The sequence below is a fragment of the Gracilinanus agilis genome, chromosome 2 (genome assembly GCF_016433145.1).
Source record: "Gracilinanus agilis isolate LMUSP501 chromosome 2, AgileGrace, whole genome shotgun sequence".
Classification (NCBI taxonomy): Eukaryota; Metazoa; Chordata; class Mammalia; order Didelphimorphia; family Didelphidae; genus Gracilinanus; species Gracilinanus agilis.
In genome coordinates this window covers 473,827,692-473,845,462 of record NC_058131.1, presented here as the reverse complement: position 1 = coordinate 473,845,462, position 17,771 = coordinate 473,827,692, and the positions used below count along the sequence as shown (strand labels likewise).

The 17,771-nt window shown below is 35.0% G+C and overlaps 1 protein-coding gene across 1 annotated transcript in view; it reads right to left on the bottom strand.

The window, feature by feature from the left end:
- Positions 1 to 3,190: 3,190 nt before the first annotated feature.
- C2H14orf28 (chromosome 2 C14orf28 homolog) overlaps positions 3,191 to 17,771 on the bottom strand; it is a 20,005-nt gene continuing 5,424 nt past the window's right edge. The window contains exons 2-5 of the mRNA XM_044662052.1: positions 7,641 to 8,165; positions 5,838 to 5,927; positions 4,239 to 4,373; positions 3,191 to 3,511 (exon numbers count right to left, since the gene is read on the bottom strand). Coding sequence (XP_044517987.1) covers positions 3,328 to 3,511; positions 4,239 to 4,373; positions 5,838 to 5,927; positions 7,641 to 8,164 — 933 coding nt within the window. The 5' untranslated portion in view covers position 8,165 and the 3' untranslated portion in view covers positions 3,191 to 3,327. The remainder of the gene's footprint in view (positions 3,512 to 4,238; positions 4,374 to 5,837; positions 5,928 to 7,640; positions 8,166 to 17,771) is intronic.

Sequence of the window (17,771 nt, the reverse complement as noted above, 5' to 3'; positions counted from 1 at the left end):
CTTTAGAAATTCAGAAGTAGTGTGGAAGGTGGGTTAGAGGTGAGAGACTAGAGGAAGAAAGAACAATTTAAAGACTACTGAATGGTTCATACAAAAAACAGTAAGGGTCTAAAGTAAGATGGTCATCTGTGAGTGGAGAAGGGTATTGCATGTAAGGGATGTTGTGGATGTAGAATGTATAGGATTTGGCAGCTGCTTCAGGATGGAGTTGAAAAGAGGTCAGGATTACTTGAAAGCTGTGAACCCAAGATGACTAGAAGATTGAGCATGCCTTCAATAGAAATAGGGAAATTATGGAGAGGGTTCATAAAGACACATGAGTTTCATTTTCAACATGTTTTTAAATGCCTGCAGGATGACTATGGGAAATATTTAGTAAGTTGTTCGCTACTCAGGGATTGGACCTTGAAAGAAAGATTCAATAGGTCTATAAGTCATCTGCACAAAGAGAGTAGCCTAACCCAACAGAGTACATGGAACAAAAAGAGAAAAGAGTCTAGGACAAGGGTCCTGGAGGACATACGTGGCCAAGGAGTGGGATATAAATGTTGATACAGCAAGGGAAACTGAGGAGCTCTCGGAGTGTTAAGGGATACCCAGATGAGAAAAACATGAAAAACACAAGGAAGAAAAAGGATCCAGGGGGGGAGATTTGGCAAAAGTGCCAAAAGTTGCAGCAAGGTCAGGAAAGATGACTAAGAAATTTGGAGAGAATATTTTAATCAAATGGTGAGGACAGAAACTTGAAAACAAAGGGATGAGATGTGAGAGAAGAGGAAGTGGAATAGATGTCATCCATTGCCACTGAGGTTGGGACATGGAGAGCCGAACATCAGTGGTGAGAATAGCAGAAACCAAACTACAAGGCAGGAATGCTAAGATAGTGGTCTTACAAAGCCCCTTCCTTACTCAATAAATAAGTCGCTCCTTATTACAGATAGATCAAAACCAAACCCTTATTATTTAAAAAGGATCATACACTGTCTCAAGCCCACCTTTCCAGCCTCATACAAATGTCTCATTTTTCTGTTCAGCCAAACTGGCCTTGATAAATTATTCCAAGTATTATGGCACTCCATCTCCTATCTCTGTATTTTTTGCTCAGGTTGTTCTGGTCCTCTTTGAAAAAGGACGAACAGCACTCCATCTTCTTTTGCCTCTTATAATCCCTATTTGAATACTTCAAAGCTAAGCTTTTAGCTATCCTGCACGAGTCCTTTCCTAATCATCCTTCCTCCACTTTGGGGGTCAAGGACAAAGACCAATGCATTTTTGGTTTTGTAGCCCCAGTGCCCAGTAAATAGTAGATGCTCAATAAATGTTTGTTAACTATCCAATTTAAGCATTTCATAATTTTCAACTGTGTAATATCTTCTATCATGTTAATTCAGCCCTTGATATTGCAATTACTGTTTAAAATATAGAAATGATCTGAAAAAAAAATAGAGAAGTAGAAAACAAATTCGAAGGCATACTCATGAATGAAAGGGGGGAAAAATCAGCTTTTTTTTTTTTATTAGCACCTGTCAGGGTGATCAAGATCTTTACAGACATTATCTTCATCCTCACAACAACCCTGTGAGGTAGGTAAGTCACCATTTTGTAACAACTAGCATCAAGTACTTACTTTAAATAAGGTGCAGGTATTGAGTAAAATTTATATTTTAAGCATAATTTTAGTAAAGATTCAATTTTTGTATTATCTCTATACTTTTGTCATTACCCTATCATTATAGCATTATATAAATGTGAGTTATTTTTTTTTAACCCAGAGAAAATACCAAGTGCACCTTGCTTTTGTTCAGTAAAGTTCATCCATAAGTCATATCTCCTTTAAAAAATACAATAGGGAAACACTAAGCAAATACTTATAACTTTTTGTCTAACAAAAGTATTTTCCTAACGGCATTGCTTCAAGGCAGGTGTGTACTTAAGTACCAATCAGACCACAATGACAATTTGAGATTTCATTTAATATGTTACTATATGGAAGTTAACTGTATGTATAGCATGTGGGATGAATTTAATTCTCAAAAAATAGTTTGCTCTTCTCAACATTAAATCAACTTTAGTCTCTATGGTTCCTATAAAATCAGTAAAGTAGAATACTTAAGTATAGACAATAAAATACATATTTCTGAGACAGTACTTCCTCAAAAGGTTTGTTTTTCTTCTCAAATGAATAGATGAGAAAGTTCTTGGAGGCTTTAATAAGCACAACATTCTGATAAATGTAAACACACATTGTAGTGACATATCCAAAATCCAAACTGTTAAGCTATTAGTTCACTGGGCAAGGACACTTAAAACATCCAAAGTATATGTATATTTTTGTCTCTGAAGACTTAGGCCAAAAATAAAAACAAGTTTCCAATGACAAGTTTTCCTTTTAGTCATTTAAACAAAATAACACATTGTTTACTCACTAGCATGAGAAATAAATTTGCCTACTTTAATATTTAATAGAATACAGCTGTCACTCCTGTAAAATATAATTTCTACTTATATTTAATTTTGAAATGACATCTTTAGGATGATTATATAATTATTAATAACACTTGCCTAGAAATTAACACTTCAAATTAGCAAGGGCTATAATACTTGAGCAGCTAGTACAAAATTCCCTCAGCAATATTGGAAAAAAAAAATTAAAGCCCATGCATAAGAGTCAGATATGGATACACACATATTTATAAAATGTTTAAAAATGGGTATTTCTAGGTCAGGACAAAATAAGCAAAAATACCTAAGACATTGACAAGTGAAACATCCAAGTGAAATCTAGCTGATGCCATAATGTACTCTGGGTTGTGGGTGGAATGGGGTGTGAAGCAAAAATGTGAAGATGCCCTTTTCCCAACTCAGGTCAATTTTATACTATCAAAGTTTTCTAAACTTTGAATAAGTTTTTAACCTGGCTTTTCTCAATGTAGATTCAGGATTTAATTATTTTTATTTGAATCGCAAAGAAAGAAAAAAGCATCTAATTGCAAATACAATTTCTTTGAATAAAGGTACATTAATTTCAACAGATCTGATGTACATATGAATATAAAATTTGAGGTCTACAAGATATTTTTATTTTAACCTAAAATATGCTTGTATAAAAATAAAATCAGGAAATATAAAAAGAATTACAAACATTTTGCATAGTTTTTTTTTCTATATATAAAACATTTACCTGGGGGCTTAGCAATGGATAATACAACTCTGAAACTACTATAGTTCAACAATCTTCTTGGATACCAAGTATACAGAAAATAAGAGCCCTTAATTTGGAGGGGAGGGGCAGGAGGGAACACAATTTAATTTAGCATCAGTCTATATTTATTTTTCTGTTGCTCGAATATAAACCAACGATGACAAGAGGAGAAACTCTGGTGGTTTATTTAACAAAATTAAATTCACATTTCTGAGGCCATCATAGTGCATCCAATAGCCATCAATCTGGAAAGCTGCAGAATAATGATGTTCCTCTTTGTTAAATAATGTGGCACCTTCCAACAAATACCTGAAAAATGAAGATAAATTATAAAATACAGGTTTACAATTGTTTTAATTGCCTTCTTATTAGAAAGATTAAATTCATTCGACATTAAATTCATATCCTACAGATCAGAAAACTACATTTTGATTGCTTGCTTCCCTAAAACAGATGTTCCTCTGACTAATTTATGAAGTTTATGTAGTAAGATGTGGCCAAATATTTAAAATTTCTAAAATGAATTTTAACAAATGTATCAGGAACAAGAGAATGATAGTCTGATTTACTTTTATCAGTATCATCAAAATGTTTTAAAAAATCAGAAGTAATTTAGTTTCCTACAAGGAAGATGTGCAGAAAGACATGTGCAAGAACCACAAAGAATGACAAGATATGAGTTTTGTTCAGTACGGAAGGTAACCACAACAATGAGATCAAAGATTTTAATAAATCATGTAAAACTTTCCAAACCATCTCTCAATATGTAAGCCTGTGTTTTAGCCCTTCAACATTCCATAACTATAAATATTAACTTCTTTTGCTAAGTAAGCACCTACTATATCACTGAACTTAAAAAAAATAAAGCTACACTTACTTGTAGTAATCTAAAAACTCATTCTGAATAAAAAAGGCAAGCCAGCAATGACTCTTCAAACACAATCCCTTCTCTGGGCCTATTCAAAATCATGAATAAATAGGTAAAATTGAACTGAAATCCCATTTTCGATTGTTTTATGAAAAAAATAGCACCTACTTGTGATCAGATAAATCCAAGTAATATGGTACATATGCCAGATCTTCAGATTTCCAGTGCTGCATATTTAAGACAACAAAAGGGGGTGCTCCATGGCAGAAAACTCGCTGGGAAAATTCTCTTAGCCCACCACAGCTAAAATGAAAAAGAAGCAATCATTACTTCACTCAGCACAATCTTTCCAGCACTTCTGGAGTTGTTCTGTTACAACTTTTATCTTCCAAAAGCCTAATTTCATATAATGGAGAACATTTTTTTGCTCATATTTTTCCCCCAACAGTTTCTATTCATGTACAGATTGTTGAAGTCTCTAGAGTAACTAATAAGGAGACAGCATGACAGTGCAGTAAGAACACTGAACTTGCTGTCAGGAAAGGCTTGGATTTGAACCCTACCTCTTATACTTAGTAGCATTGTAATCATGACCAAGTCACTTAACCTTTCGAGCCTCAGTTTCTCATCTGCAAAAGAGTGATAATACTTGTAGTATTTATCTGTTGTAAAGGTCAAATAATATTACCATATGTACAGTGCTTTCAAAACTATAAAGCACTAAATGAATGGCATTTGTTAAAGATAATTCCACTATTTTAAGTTTTTTAATTTATTAATTTTGCATCAACCAATGAGCATTTATTATGTACAAACTATGTTCCAGGCACTGTGCTCAAGAGATAAAGACAAAAGCCAAACAATCCTGCCCTCAAAAAGATTATTAAAGCTCCAGAATTTGGAAATACATTTTCCTCTTATTGGACCTATTTGAGTGTACAAAGAGGTAAGTAACATGGATAAATTTTCTTATTACTTGCTTCATTTTGCAAGTATTGTATCCATTAATATGAAAAGCTGTTTTTTTTTCTAGCAGTCTTAGGCTTTATAAAATTTTTTTACTGCATCTGAATTAGAAAACTACAAAGCAATCACACAGTAAAATTTCAATCCTAATATTTAGCTTTAGACGTTATTTTATGAATAACTTAAATGAACCAGAAAATGTTTTCTGCTTCAAAGTTTATCATTCAAATTTTTTCTAAAATAAAAAAGACTAATTTTCTTGACATAGTAAAGAAAAATACCAAAAATAAACCTAACCATTCTTTGATTATTAAAGATCTTGTACTTTCTCAGGGTTATCATTCTAAACATCAAGATCGATCAGAACATCTCAGTGTCATTATTCTGAAATGTAGGAGTCTAGATTAATGAGTGTACTGGTTCCAGGATATAGCCAGAAATTTTTTTTAACCAAATCTTTTTTTTTGAGTCATTTACCTCTTTTTTCCTAAATTTGGAGTGCAGAAAAACATCCAGTTAATTGGGGGTCCTCATTGGTTGGGTTTTGCTTAACCAAGGTACCTACTCATTAATGGAGAAAAATGGTATTATGGTCACATTATTAGCTGTAATTACACTATACACTGGCATCTAATAATACTAGCAAAGTAATATATGTAATTTAATAGAACATAAAAAATAAACACGTGTTCACATGTCTCTCTTTAGTATATATATAATATAGGGCACAGTATTTACATATGTATAGTTTTTACTATTGCATAGTAATAATTGCCTTTAAACAGTTGAAAAAATACTCACCCTTGCTCTTCACATAATTCTATCTTGGAACAAAATAATTCATCCACAGCCAATCGAATCAAGTTTCCATGTGGTATTTCTTGGGGAGGACTGAAAAATTATGAAATGTATATAATTTTGTGTTTAGAAGTATAAAGCTGTTCTTATTGCATTTTAGGCTAGTACTTTAATATTCAAATAGGATAATGCCCTCAACATTTCTCTAACTTTTCTAGAAAACTCAATGCTATAAAATGGTACTCTTGATTCTAAAATGTTGTTGCTAAAGGAACTTTAAAATGAATTTTTAAAAGGGTTTTGAAAGAAGCAATTTGGTCTAGTCTAATGTTTAGAATAGGTGACTAGGACGCAGAAGACTCTTCCATTAACTAGACATGGTATCTTAGGCAAGTCACTTAACTTGTCTATGCCTGAATTTTTCTTTATCTGTAAAAATGGACTACATATATCAGTACATTAATACCTTTAGGAGTTATGCAGACAAGGGTATATGCTTTGGAAATAAAAAGCACCATGCAACCTAAATATTAGCATTTTCTAGTACATATCTAAGTCAGATGTCTTATACAATAAAATAGTTGTGGCCATATATAACAATGGATAATATTTCATTCTATTTTAAAAATACAAACTTTAATAGGCAATAGTAAACTGTATAAAGGGCTGGTTTACATAAGAAAAAAAACATTTAACAGTTCAGTGAAAAATATTCTAGAGAAATGTTACATTTAATTTTTTGGACAAAGAAATGTCATCTCAGTTTTTTAGAAGCCTCAGAAGGGGATGATAAAATCAGCTGACCATCTTTGTATATAAACCAAAACAATGTATGTGGATGAATAAAGAAAGATATTTTATTCCCAATGAATAAAGGAAGTCTTATTTAAAGTATGCCTACTTCTGGGGCCATTTATATTTCATGTTGTGTTTATAAAAACAAACTGAATACCTTAAAAACAGTACTGCCCAAAAGATGGTGAATGCACCTATAATAAAACTTCTCAAATTATGTATATTTACTGAGAGAGCTCAAAGAAGCAACAAATTAATTATGGATAAGTAAAGAACCTGGAAGAGAAGGGGAAGGTTTGTTGTAGAGTCACTCAGTCAGGTCCAACCCTTTGTGACCCCTGTGAGGTTTTCTTGGCAAAGATACTGGAGTGGCTTGCCATTTCCTTCTCCAGTTGTCTCTTTTTTTTTATAGTTGAGGAAACTGAGGTAAACAGGTTAAGTGATTTGCCCAGAGTCACACAGTGTCTAAGGCTGGATTTGAACACAAGTCTTCCTGACTTCAGGGCCAGCATTCCATTCACTGTGCCAACTAGCTGTCTTGAGGAAGGTACCCACACACAAAGTAACGGAAGGAAAAACAATAAATGAAAGTATCAAATACAAATCTTAACAAGTACTATCAAACAAAATACTAATTCTTCATGAGCACAAAACAACTACATATAAGAAATGTGAACTCAAGTCTGACAAAAATCATGGATTATGACTTATTTCTCCAAATGGAAGTATTTTGCTGCTTTTCTGGAATGAGATCCAAGTTCCCTTTCTGGTGTCAGCCAAGAAACATTTAGGTGCCTACTATGTCCTAGGCACTATGCCAAGTGCTGGTGTACATGCACACAGAGTATCCTTGTTCCTTTCCTTATAGCCATGATTTTCTTTTCCTGGTCCAGCCCTCTTCCTCTTGAGGCTTGTTCCCTTCTTTCCCTTACTATCCCATAGATGGGCCCTTTCTCCTACATATTCGGCCGGATCCTGGCACCTCCTCTAACATTACTTTCAGCTACTTACTTTATGTTAATTGTTCGCTGCTGATCTTCCTGCACTCGGGTTGGACATCTCCAGTTTGAACAGTAACTCTCTTGAATGGTGGACATAAGGTTTTCCAGATTCTTTGTAAAATTATCATGTTCATTGCCAAACAAATCAATAATTAATGAAGCTTTATGAACTTCAGATTTGTATTGCTGTTTTTCCATCTTGTCCCAAATCCAGAGTAGTTTCACAGTTGTAAAACTGTATGAGTCCATTAAGTAAAGAAAACAGTCTACGAACTCTCTGCCTAAATGAAGAGAGAGTTCTCTGGGAAAATTTTCATTTTCATGAAGAATGACATATAGTAACATCAAGAATCCATCTATAGTGCAGGTATTTTTCAAGTTTATTTCAACATAGAGTGGTGTACAGGACACTGCTTTGCGGCCAGCTTTGATGGTAAAAACCCCTCCCCAGGGAAGGACAGGCCTCCAAAATGAACGGTCTTGGTTATAGTTATTTTTAATTGATGCTTTGATCTCTTCAAACAATGTCTTCATCCTAAAATTAAAAAACAAAATTCATAATATAAAAGTAATAAACTTGAGTTAGAACTCTTGTGATTCTAAATGAAAAATTATCTAAGGATGTCAGCTAGATTTTTAAAATATAAAGCAAGTTAAATAACTCATTCCTGGCATTATCTAGTTAATTTGTTTGGTCATGTTTACTTAAGGAATTGACATATTGAAATTATAGAATCTATTTTATGGACTCTACTAAATCTATAAAAATATTTACAACAGCAACTCTAATGGTAGCCTCTTAATACATGTAGTGTTTTGAAGAATATTTTACCTATATTATATTAAAAATATGTAATAATGTATCTTGTTATATAATGGGATTCCACTATAATTAAAATTATATATCCATTCAGCTTTAGAAAACAAGGTGAGGAATATGAGAGTAATCATTTAATCATGGTAATAGATGAGAATAATTCAAAAATAATGTCCATGCAGCTCTGTTTTATACTAAGTTTTTTGTACTTAAAGAATTTATAGTTATGCCAGATGATCCAAGAATCTATATTTCTGAAAAAAATAATGCCATATCTAAAGAAATCTGATTCAGAAAACTCTGGGTGACTGTCCAGCTTTACAAGTCTATTCTCTCTAGCATGTAATGAGAAATGAAGCCTATTTTCAGACAAAAGGAAAAGTCCCATAAACACAAATGTATTCATAGAAGTACTTTTCGTAGACACAAAGAACTAAAAAACAAAGAATGAACATCAACTAGGAACAGGGAGAACAAACTGATAGTGAATATAATGGAATATTGCTGCCACAACAAGAAATGACAAATATTAAGAATTTAGCAAATCTGGCCTCAGACACTTCCCAGCTGTGTGACCCTGGGCAAGTCACTTAAAACCCCATTGCCTAGGGGGCAGCTGGGTAGCTCAGTGGATTGAGAGCCAGGCCTAGAGAGGGGAGGTCCTAGGTTGAAATCTGGCCTCAGACACTTCCTAGCTGTGTGACCCTGGGCAAGTCACTTGACCCCCATTGCCTACCCTTACCACTCTTCTGCCTTGGAGCCAATACACAGTATTGACTCCAAGATGGAAGGTAAGGGTTTAAAACAAACAAACAAACAAACAAAAAAAAAAAACATTGCCTAATCCTTACCACTCTTCTGCTCTGTTTAGCATTTCTAGTCCTTCACAAACTGGTTCCAATCTATTTCTCCAATCTTATTAAACAACTCCTTCATAAACTATTCAGCCAAACCACACTTTGTCAATGTTATATGCCACACTCCATCTCCCACCACCCATGCCTTTGCACTGGCAGTCTTCCAAGTCTGAAGTGTATTCCCTTCTCATCTCTGCCTCTTAAAATCCCTAGTTTCTTTCAAGGAACAAATAAAAAACACTACCTTCTGAACTGCTCATTGGGTATGGGAGGGGGGTGGGAAGAGGGGAGATGAAGAACATCAATCATGTAACCATGTTAAAATATTCTAAATCAATTAATTAAATAAAAAATTTCAAGTAAAAAACAAAAAACAAAAAAAATGTTCTAGGCCAGTTCAATGCTAAAAAAAACAAACTACCTTCTGCATGAATCCCTTCCTCATCCCCCAAGACAGTCTTTCCATTGATAGTAACCTTATATTTATTCCATATGTTTACATGTTTCCCCCTATAAAATAGAAGTTCCTCAAGGTTTCATCCTTGTTTTTGGATCCCTAGCAGCTACCAGAGCCCCTGGCACATAAGAGATGCTTAATAAGTAACTGTCGATTGATAAGTGAAGGCAAAAACACATTAAAATCTTAAAAAGAAAACTGACTGACCACCTTCCCTCTGGTGTAAATCCTTCCTGAGAGCTATGGTTAACCATGTAATTTAATTGAAATATATTTACATAGGACCTTTAACAAACAGAAGGCCTGTCAAACAAAGGACCTAAATGGCACAAAGCAAGTGACAAAAACAAACAAATAAGGAAAATTTGATTAGATGAGGCCCTCTTGAGACTATATTAGGAAGCAAGTTGGCTCAGGTGAAGAGCTAATTAAGAGATGGTGTCTAAGAACAAGATTTGGATTTCTAGGCCATAGTTTAAAACAGAAATAAAAAAATTCCTTGCTATAAGTAAAGTGACCCTATCTATTAGAAAGTATTTGCCTAGAGTCTCAAAAATGAAAAGGAAAGTAGATAGCAAAAAAAAGTAGCTCTGTATATATTATCATAGCAGTCAACACACATCTACTTAGTGCCATCATCAGATTTAGAGCTGGAAAGGGCCTTCCGAGGTCTTCTGGTTCAGAAACCTTCCACTCTCATTTTATAGATGAGGAAAGTGAATAATTAAGTGACTTGTCCAAAGTACCTTCTCTGCTTCTCTGACTGAATTTAAATCTAGGTCCTCTGATTCCAAATCCACTGCTTACAAGTTATAATCTAGGAGGAAGACTAGGAGTTGAGGTCCCTAGCAGTTCACAGGAGATGAAATTCAAGGAAGGAACCAGTAAAACAAACAACCCATGAAGTAAAATCTTTATATGCCAATTTATGAAGCATGGCTAATGAGGAAGATGAATTAGGAAGAGTATGACGGCAGGATGAGAGCACTGCCTTCTGAACTGATAGGGTCTCCAGGTCTGCTTTGACCCTTGCTGGCTTGTATAGTCCTAGTCAAGCTGCTATCCTCTAAGTGCTCTCTGCAGTTCTACAGACCTACTCTGACCATTTCTTATCCTTAAGAGTTCTCTCTATGAAAGACTAGTTGCCCCTAATCCAGGTCTAAGTGCTCTATTCTATGGGATTCCAAGCTGCCTCCATAATGATATAAAGTGCTTTGCAAACTTTAATGTAATAAGTTATGATATCCTATCATTACTGTTTTAGAGAAGATCACATTTGCGAATCCCTTCTTATACCTTCTAGGACATGAATACAGATTAGTCTCAGAAAAGTTTTGTTGGAGATAGAAAAAGAGGCACATGACTGACTCTCACTACTATTAGTCAGCTATGGGGGGGGAGGAGGGGGTAAAAATAAGATCTGAGATTTGTTCCCCAAGTCTTTGATATCCTGTTTTTGGATATTTTTATAATCCCTTAATGGCTCAAAATTGTCATCTCCAGAACAGATTCCTTTATGTGTAGCGATGGTCTAGCACAGCTACTCAGCAACTTTATTTCAATAAAAACAATTACTATGCATTTAATTTAAAGCACATAATGCATATTGTTTTATTGTAATAAAAGTGCTTACTAGGTATTAGCCATAGCATAGCAAGGACAGTGATGTTAAAGAGTTCAAATGTGGTAGATCTTCTGTAATTGGTGGTAGAGTATGCTATAAAATTTTTTAGCTTTTTTTCCTTTCATTTATCCTTAATTTTCATTCTCAGGTCCTTCAGGATAACTTTCCTTACCTTTGCATTCTTACTGAGCTTTCCTTAAACACATCTTTCCATTCTTTCCATTTTATTATATATTTAAAAAGATATACTCATGTGAGGAAATCCAAGAACCATAGTGGGTAAGAATGGTGGAGAGCATTTTTGTCACACATCAATGGACTATCAGACAAAAATGAATAACCATCAGAATATATAATCCTCTAAAATCTCATCACTTCTACACTACCTCTGCCTCCATATCACTAACCTCCACTTCTCAGATTGGAAGGTGGGCTATGAACTCCAAACCACCATTTAAGGAAAGAACTTAGCTCAGACATCCCTTTACTACTCTGAGACTTCAACTGACTTAGAAAGATTCTGAAAATTACCTGGCAAGATGAGGTACACAAAACTGAGGTCTTCTCTGGAGCCAAGAATTCAAACTCTACTGCAGAGAATGTATGGCATGCCCAAATCAATGAAGAAGTTGTGCTCCAAGAGCAAAGCAGAATCAAAGTAGCACAAAAGAAACATGAGATTTGCAAGTCTAGAGACACCTCTATCCCAAATGTTTAAATGGACTATTTGTGCCCTATCTATGGTATAGTTTTTCCAAGCTCATACTGGACAGCTCATACTGGACTGATAGCCACAATGTGGACACACTGTGCCTTAATCCCAATATCAAGATGTCATTGTTCCTCTATAAGTACAAAGGGACAAACATGTTCATTCTTCATTTCAAAGAGGACCAATAACATCACTGGGTGATATCTAGGCTTGTTCCAGAATTGGATTTAAGTGAAGCAGAGTTGCTCAAAGTCATCAGCCTCACTCTCTTCCAGAGTCATCCAAGAAGCAAGACAAAAGTCAGGACAAGTGACAATGGGTTAGAATGCAGTGGATGACCTTGGCATCTTCAATATCTGACCAAGCTCTAAACAACCCACAGAGCCTTCTTTAGCTGCCTTCATGGCTGTTGGAACAAACTGTTCTTATCTGCCCATTCCACGAAAACTTCACATGCTTCCACATCTTGTAAAATCTCATCAGCTTTGGGACTCACTAGTGTCTTCCCCTTCTTTAAGGGCAGAGACTGTCATTCTTTTTTGTATTTGTATCTCTGGCATATAGTTAGTAGTCTGAACAAAAAGAGAAAACCTATCATAAGTTCCAGAAACAAATTATATATACAGGAATGATATAGTGGTCCTAAGGTACTTCAATTTTCTAAAATTCTCCTGGAAATCCCCGTGTCCAAAAAAGAAAAGCTAATCTTTTCTTTTCTAAAACTCTTACCTTCTGACTTGGTATCAATTCTAAGCTAGTCAACTGGGGTTAAGTCACACAATTCGGAAGTATCTAAGTCCAGAACCGAATCCAGGTCCCCCCCTCCAACTAGCTGCCCCAAATCTTTTCTCAAAAAGAAAAACAATTATATATATATATATATATGAATAATCATACAACAGCTACGAAATGTCAGTATCAAGCAGCTGCTTCAAAACCGAAATGGTGTGTGGAGGTAAAGTGAAAGTAGAATATCTAAACAAATAAATAAATAAATGTATGTATATGTATATATGTGTATGTGTGTGTATAATATATGTGTGTGTGTGTGTGTGTGTGTATATTGAGAGAGCACGCGCAATAGGGAATGGACTTGGGAGAGAAGTACTCCTCACAGATCCTGCTAAACCCCTCTCAGAGATGTATGAAAGAAGAGATACTACAGGACTGAAAAATTACAAAAATGTCTCCATTTTCAAAAAAGGAAAGAAAATGAGGTCTGCAAACTACAGGTTAGTGAGCTTGACTTTAGTTCCTAGAAAAAAATCTAGAAAAGGATGATTAGTGAACACCTAGAAAAGCAAATGGTGTTCACAAATGGCCAGCATGGCTTCATCAAGAACAGGCCATGCCTTAGGAAATGCTTAGAAATGTAAAGCAGTCTGACAGATTAGCTTCAGAACAAAATTTTATACCAAACAATACAAAATGCTCAAAAAGCATATGCAAAGAGAAAGAACTGTTGGAACAGAAATGCAGGAGGAAAACATGATTTATCATTTGTATATGGGTATACAATTTGGGGTTTAGGTTTTAAAAAATTATTACAAAAATGAATAATATGGAAATAGGTTGTAAGTGATAATACATATATAACCCAGTGAAATTGCTTGTCATCTCTGGGAGGGGTGAGGGGAGAGGGGAGGGAGAGAACATGAATCATGTAACCATGGAAAAATATTTTAGAAATAAGTAAATTTAAAAAATAAGAATAAAAGCATATGAAAACAAATTAACATAAAAATAGAATCAAATACTTCTCATAATTTTGGCAAAAGGGAATTTTTTTTTAAACCCCTATCTTCCAAGGCAGAAGAGCAGTAATGGCTAGGCAACTGGAGTTAAGTGACCCAAGCTAGGAAATATCTATGGCCAGATGTGAACTGAGGACCTGCCCTCTCCAGAACTGGTTCTCTATCCATTGAGCCTAAAGAAAGAATTCTTAACCAAAAAAAGGCTAGAAGAGAACATGAAAGACAAAGCAAACAATTTTAATTATATACATTTTTTAAAATTTTGCACAAATAAAACCAGAGATTTAAGTGGTGGGGTTGATGCATATCAAATAACATTGATAAAAGCCTAATTATCAAAGATATGTAAGAAACATGAATATTTGGTGATACATATATATGTACATGTATGTAATGGAGACAGGTGGGGCTAGATGGTTTGTATTTATCAAGGCCAGGGAGGAGTATTCCCTCACTCTCTCAAGTCCATTCCCTTTTAGCTATATTTGTTTTGTCCTTTTAAGAAATGATTAGCCATTTCTACTTGGGTACAGAGGCCTCCAGACATGAATATTTAACACCAAGAGCCATTCCAGAATAGAGAAGTATTCAAAAGGTATGGAAAAAATAATTATCAAAATGTTTGAACACATGCTCCAAATAATTAATAGTAAGAGAAATTCAGCTTAAAACAATTCTGAGGTTCCATCACATACTCCATAAAATCAGTCAAACTGACAAAAAACAAGAATTGCCTATGTAGGCAAATAAATTCACTAATACACAGTTGATAAAATAGTGAATTAGTCCATCCTTTCAGGACATCAATTTGGAATTATGCAAAAATTATCCATACCCTTTGAAAAGGTGACCCCATAACTGGAAATAAATATAACCTGAGGAAGTGAAAAATAAAAACAAAGGTCCAGTAGAAATAAAAATATTCACAGTAGTACTTTTTGTGATAGCAAGGAAATTGAACCAACAGAAGTGTCTATGCATCACGAATAGCTGAAAAAAACTAGAGTACATGAATAATAGACTATTATTGTGTAGTAAGAAATTAACAAGTCAGAAATTCAGAGAAAGCTAGAAGGATCAGTATAAACTAATGCTGAGTAAAATAAGAAGATCCAAAAGAACTACACAGTGACTAGCACCATGTCAATGAAAAGATTACTAAAAGGAAGCCCACTTTTAGGGAAAAGAAAAACAGGTGATAATACCAGAGAAGAAACAATCATGGCAGAGAAGTAGTAATCTACTACAGCAGCATATGTTACATGCATTGTCAATTACTCTAGTGGGTATTTTTGCTTAATTGTTTTTCTCTGAAGGCAGAGTCCAGCATAAAAGAGAGAAAGTTGATATTTTCTCTATAAAGAAAAAATTGTGACAAAAATCAATAAAATATACCTTTTAAAGGTAATGCTATGGCCTAGTGGAGAAAGAACTAGTCTCAGAGCCAGGAAGGACTTGGGTTCAAATCTCCACCTCTGACACACATACGGCTGAGCAGATCATTAATCTTTCTGTGCTCCAGACAACTCTCTACACTGGTAGTGGTAGAGAAGAGAAGGTGAGGACCTGCCCAAAGAAGTTCCTCACTGGGAGTGCCTTAAGCAATAATAAGATCACAGATCCAGTCCCCTATTCCTCAGCCAGGCTGTACTCAAACTACTAGGATCAGAATACCATCAAAGGTATCAAATGGGGAGGGGGGGGGGACTGACAACTCAGGACAATTCTCCAAATCCATTACACAGAACTCAAGATTACAGTGTAATTGGGAAATGTTTAACAAAATAAAAACACAGCATAATGTTAATATGTGGTTTTCTAAGTCAATATGTAGCCCCTAGGAATTCTATTTGAGTTTGACTTGAACCCAGATCCTGCCATGCCATGTTTACTTAGCTCTAAGCATCACAGTTTCTGTAGGGTATTGACTGTTGAAAAGACTAAGGAGTGATGAGGGTAAGGAGAAACAATGAAAGGTGAAGGGCTTTGAGTTTATGAAAGGAGGATTACTTGAAAAAACTAGGAATGTTTAATCTGCAAAATATAATATAGTGAGAAATTTAACAACCAGCTTTCTGGAAACTTAAATTTAATCTGCATTTTTATCATTTTTTCTATCACATTCTTAAGTCTAGCTAATCAACAAAATAGTAAAATCAAGTCTTGATTTGTAGTTTGCCCATTTCTAGGGTTTAAAAGATCACACTGAAAATTTAACAATAGGCTCTCTAGAGTGGGGCTGATTACAGTATAGCAAAGATAGGGAGGGACAATTTTAAGAGATGGCAGAGGTTCCATATTTGTTTTACTTGAACATATAAAGTAGAACTAGGAGCAATGGGTGGATAGTGCAAAAAGACAAATACTGGCTAGATGAAAGGCAAAACTTCCTTACAGGTAGAGTTGTATCAAAAGACAAAAGGCTGCTGTGGTAGATTCTTTTTCCTTGGAGGTCTTTATACAAGACAGTCACTTGTCAGAATATAGTAGAGAAGATTCTTTTATCAAGTTTGGTTAGGACTAGTTAGCAACTAATATATTTTCCAGTTTGAATTCTGTGATTGAATTGTTCCTTGCATCCAGCTAAAAGAATTTGTTACCATCTTAATTCCTCCAAATGTATTTGTATAAATGATAAAGCATATTACAAATGAGAATTTCCTTAAAACAATAATGTTGTTTGTTAGTATATAGTCAGATTACAACGCCCAGTACTGTTAAAACCTGTTATAATATGTATTATGCAGATATCTGTCTTTTTTGCATTTCAATAAAATGAATAGGCTTAACACTATTAAACAACTTTGACTAAGCATGATGATTCAGTACAATATATGACGTGGAGCATGACACTTTGGATCTTTTAAGTATTCAAGACCATATACTAATTCAAAACCATATATATTTAAAATGCAAAGAATATGCTTCTTTCAGTCAGCCAACATTTTGAGCCTTAATATTAATTAGCTTTTTGTCAAACAGCATCCAACCACTTAAGGATAAGTGGGTGTGGCAAATCTAGTGCCTGCTATGACTCAAACTTAGTCTATTACTTAGCAACAACTTTTTAAAAAATCAAGCGTCCATATATATTTTAAGATTGAGATTAACTTTTATCTTAAAGCTTTTTATTTGTGCTACATTTTTAAAGGTTTTAGAGTGTAGACCAGTCTCAGATTCCTTAATACTATATTAGGAAAGTAAGCTTAACCCCTGACGGCTTATGGTTTTTTTGGTTACCCTTCTGAGTAGCATCGTCCAATCACAGTCCCATGAACAAACAACAGAATGCTAAAGCAAGACTTCTGTTCTTATTAAGTTAAATATATCATCGCTGTATATGAAGGCAAAAACTTTTTTAGTTTGTCTTTGAAGGAAGAATAATTTAACGGGATGCTATCAAGTCAAGGCGTTAATCCAATTTTAGCATTTAAGCACAACTGTAACTTGTTACCAAAAAAAGTACAACAAAGCCGGTAAAAACTAGATAAGTCGGATGCAAAAATGGTATTTTCGCCACACCATTAGGAATGCTGTTGGGATAGTGGCATTTTGGTTGAAGCATATGAAATGACATCTGGCCAGCTGGCCACTGGGTAGTTAACCTAGATAGTCCTTTTTTCTCCTTCTGCTCCCCACTAGGGTAAATCTCGATTCTCTCCTGGTCAGTCATCCCCAAAGAGAGCCCGTTCCTACCCCAATGCATTAGGTGCCAGAAGAACGGAGGACTCCAGCAGGGCTCCTGTTGCTCCCAATTCTCAAACCCTAGGTCCCTGTCCTTGGAGCTGAGCCGCACCCCACAACAGGGCGTGTCTTCCCCCAGAAATGGCTTCTGGCTTTGGGGGTTATTGCAGGGCAGCAGGGAGGATACCATCTACCTCCTCCCCGCCCCACCCCCCCCACCCCCACCGACGTCCACC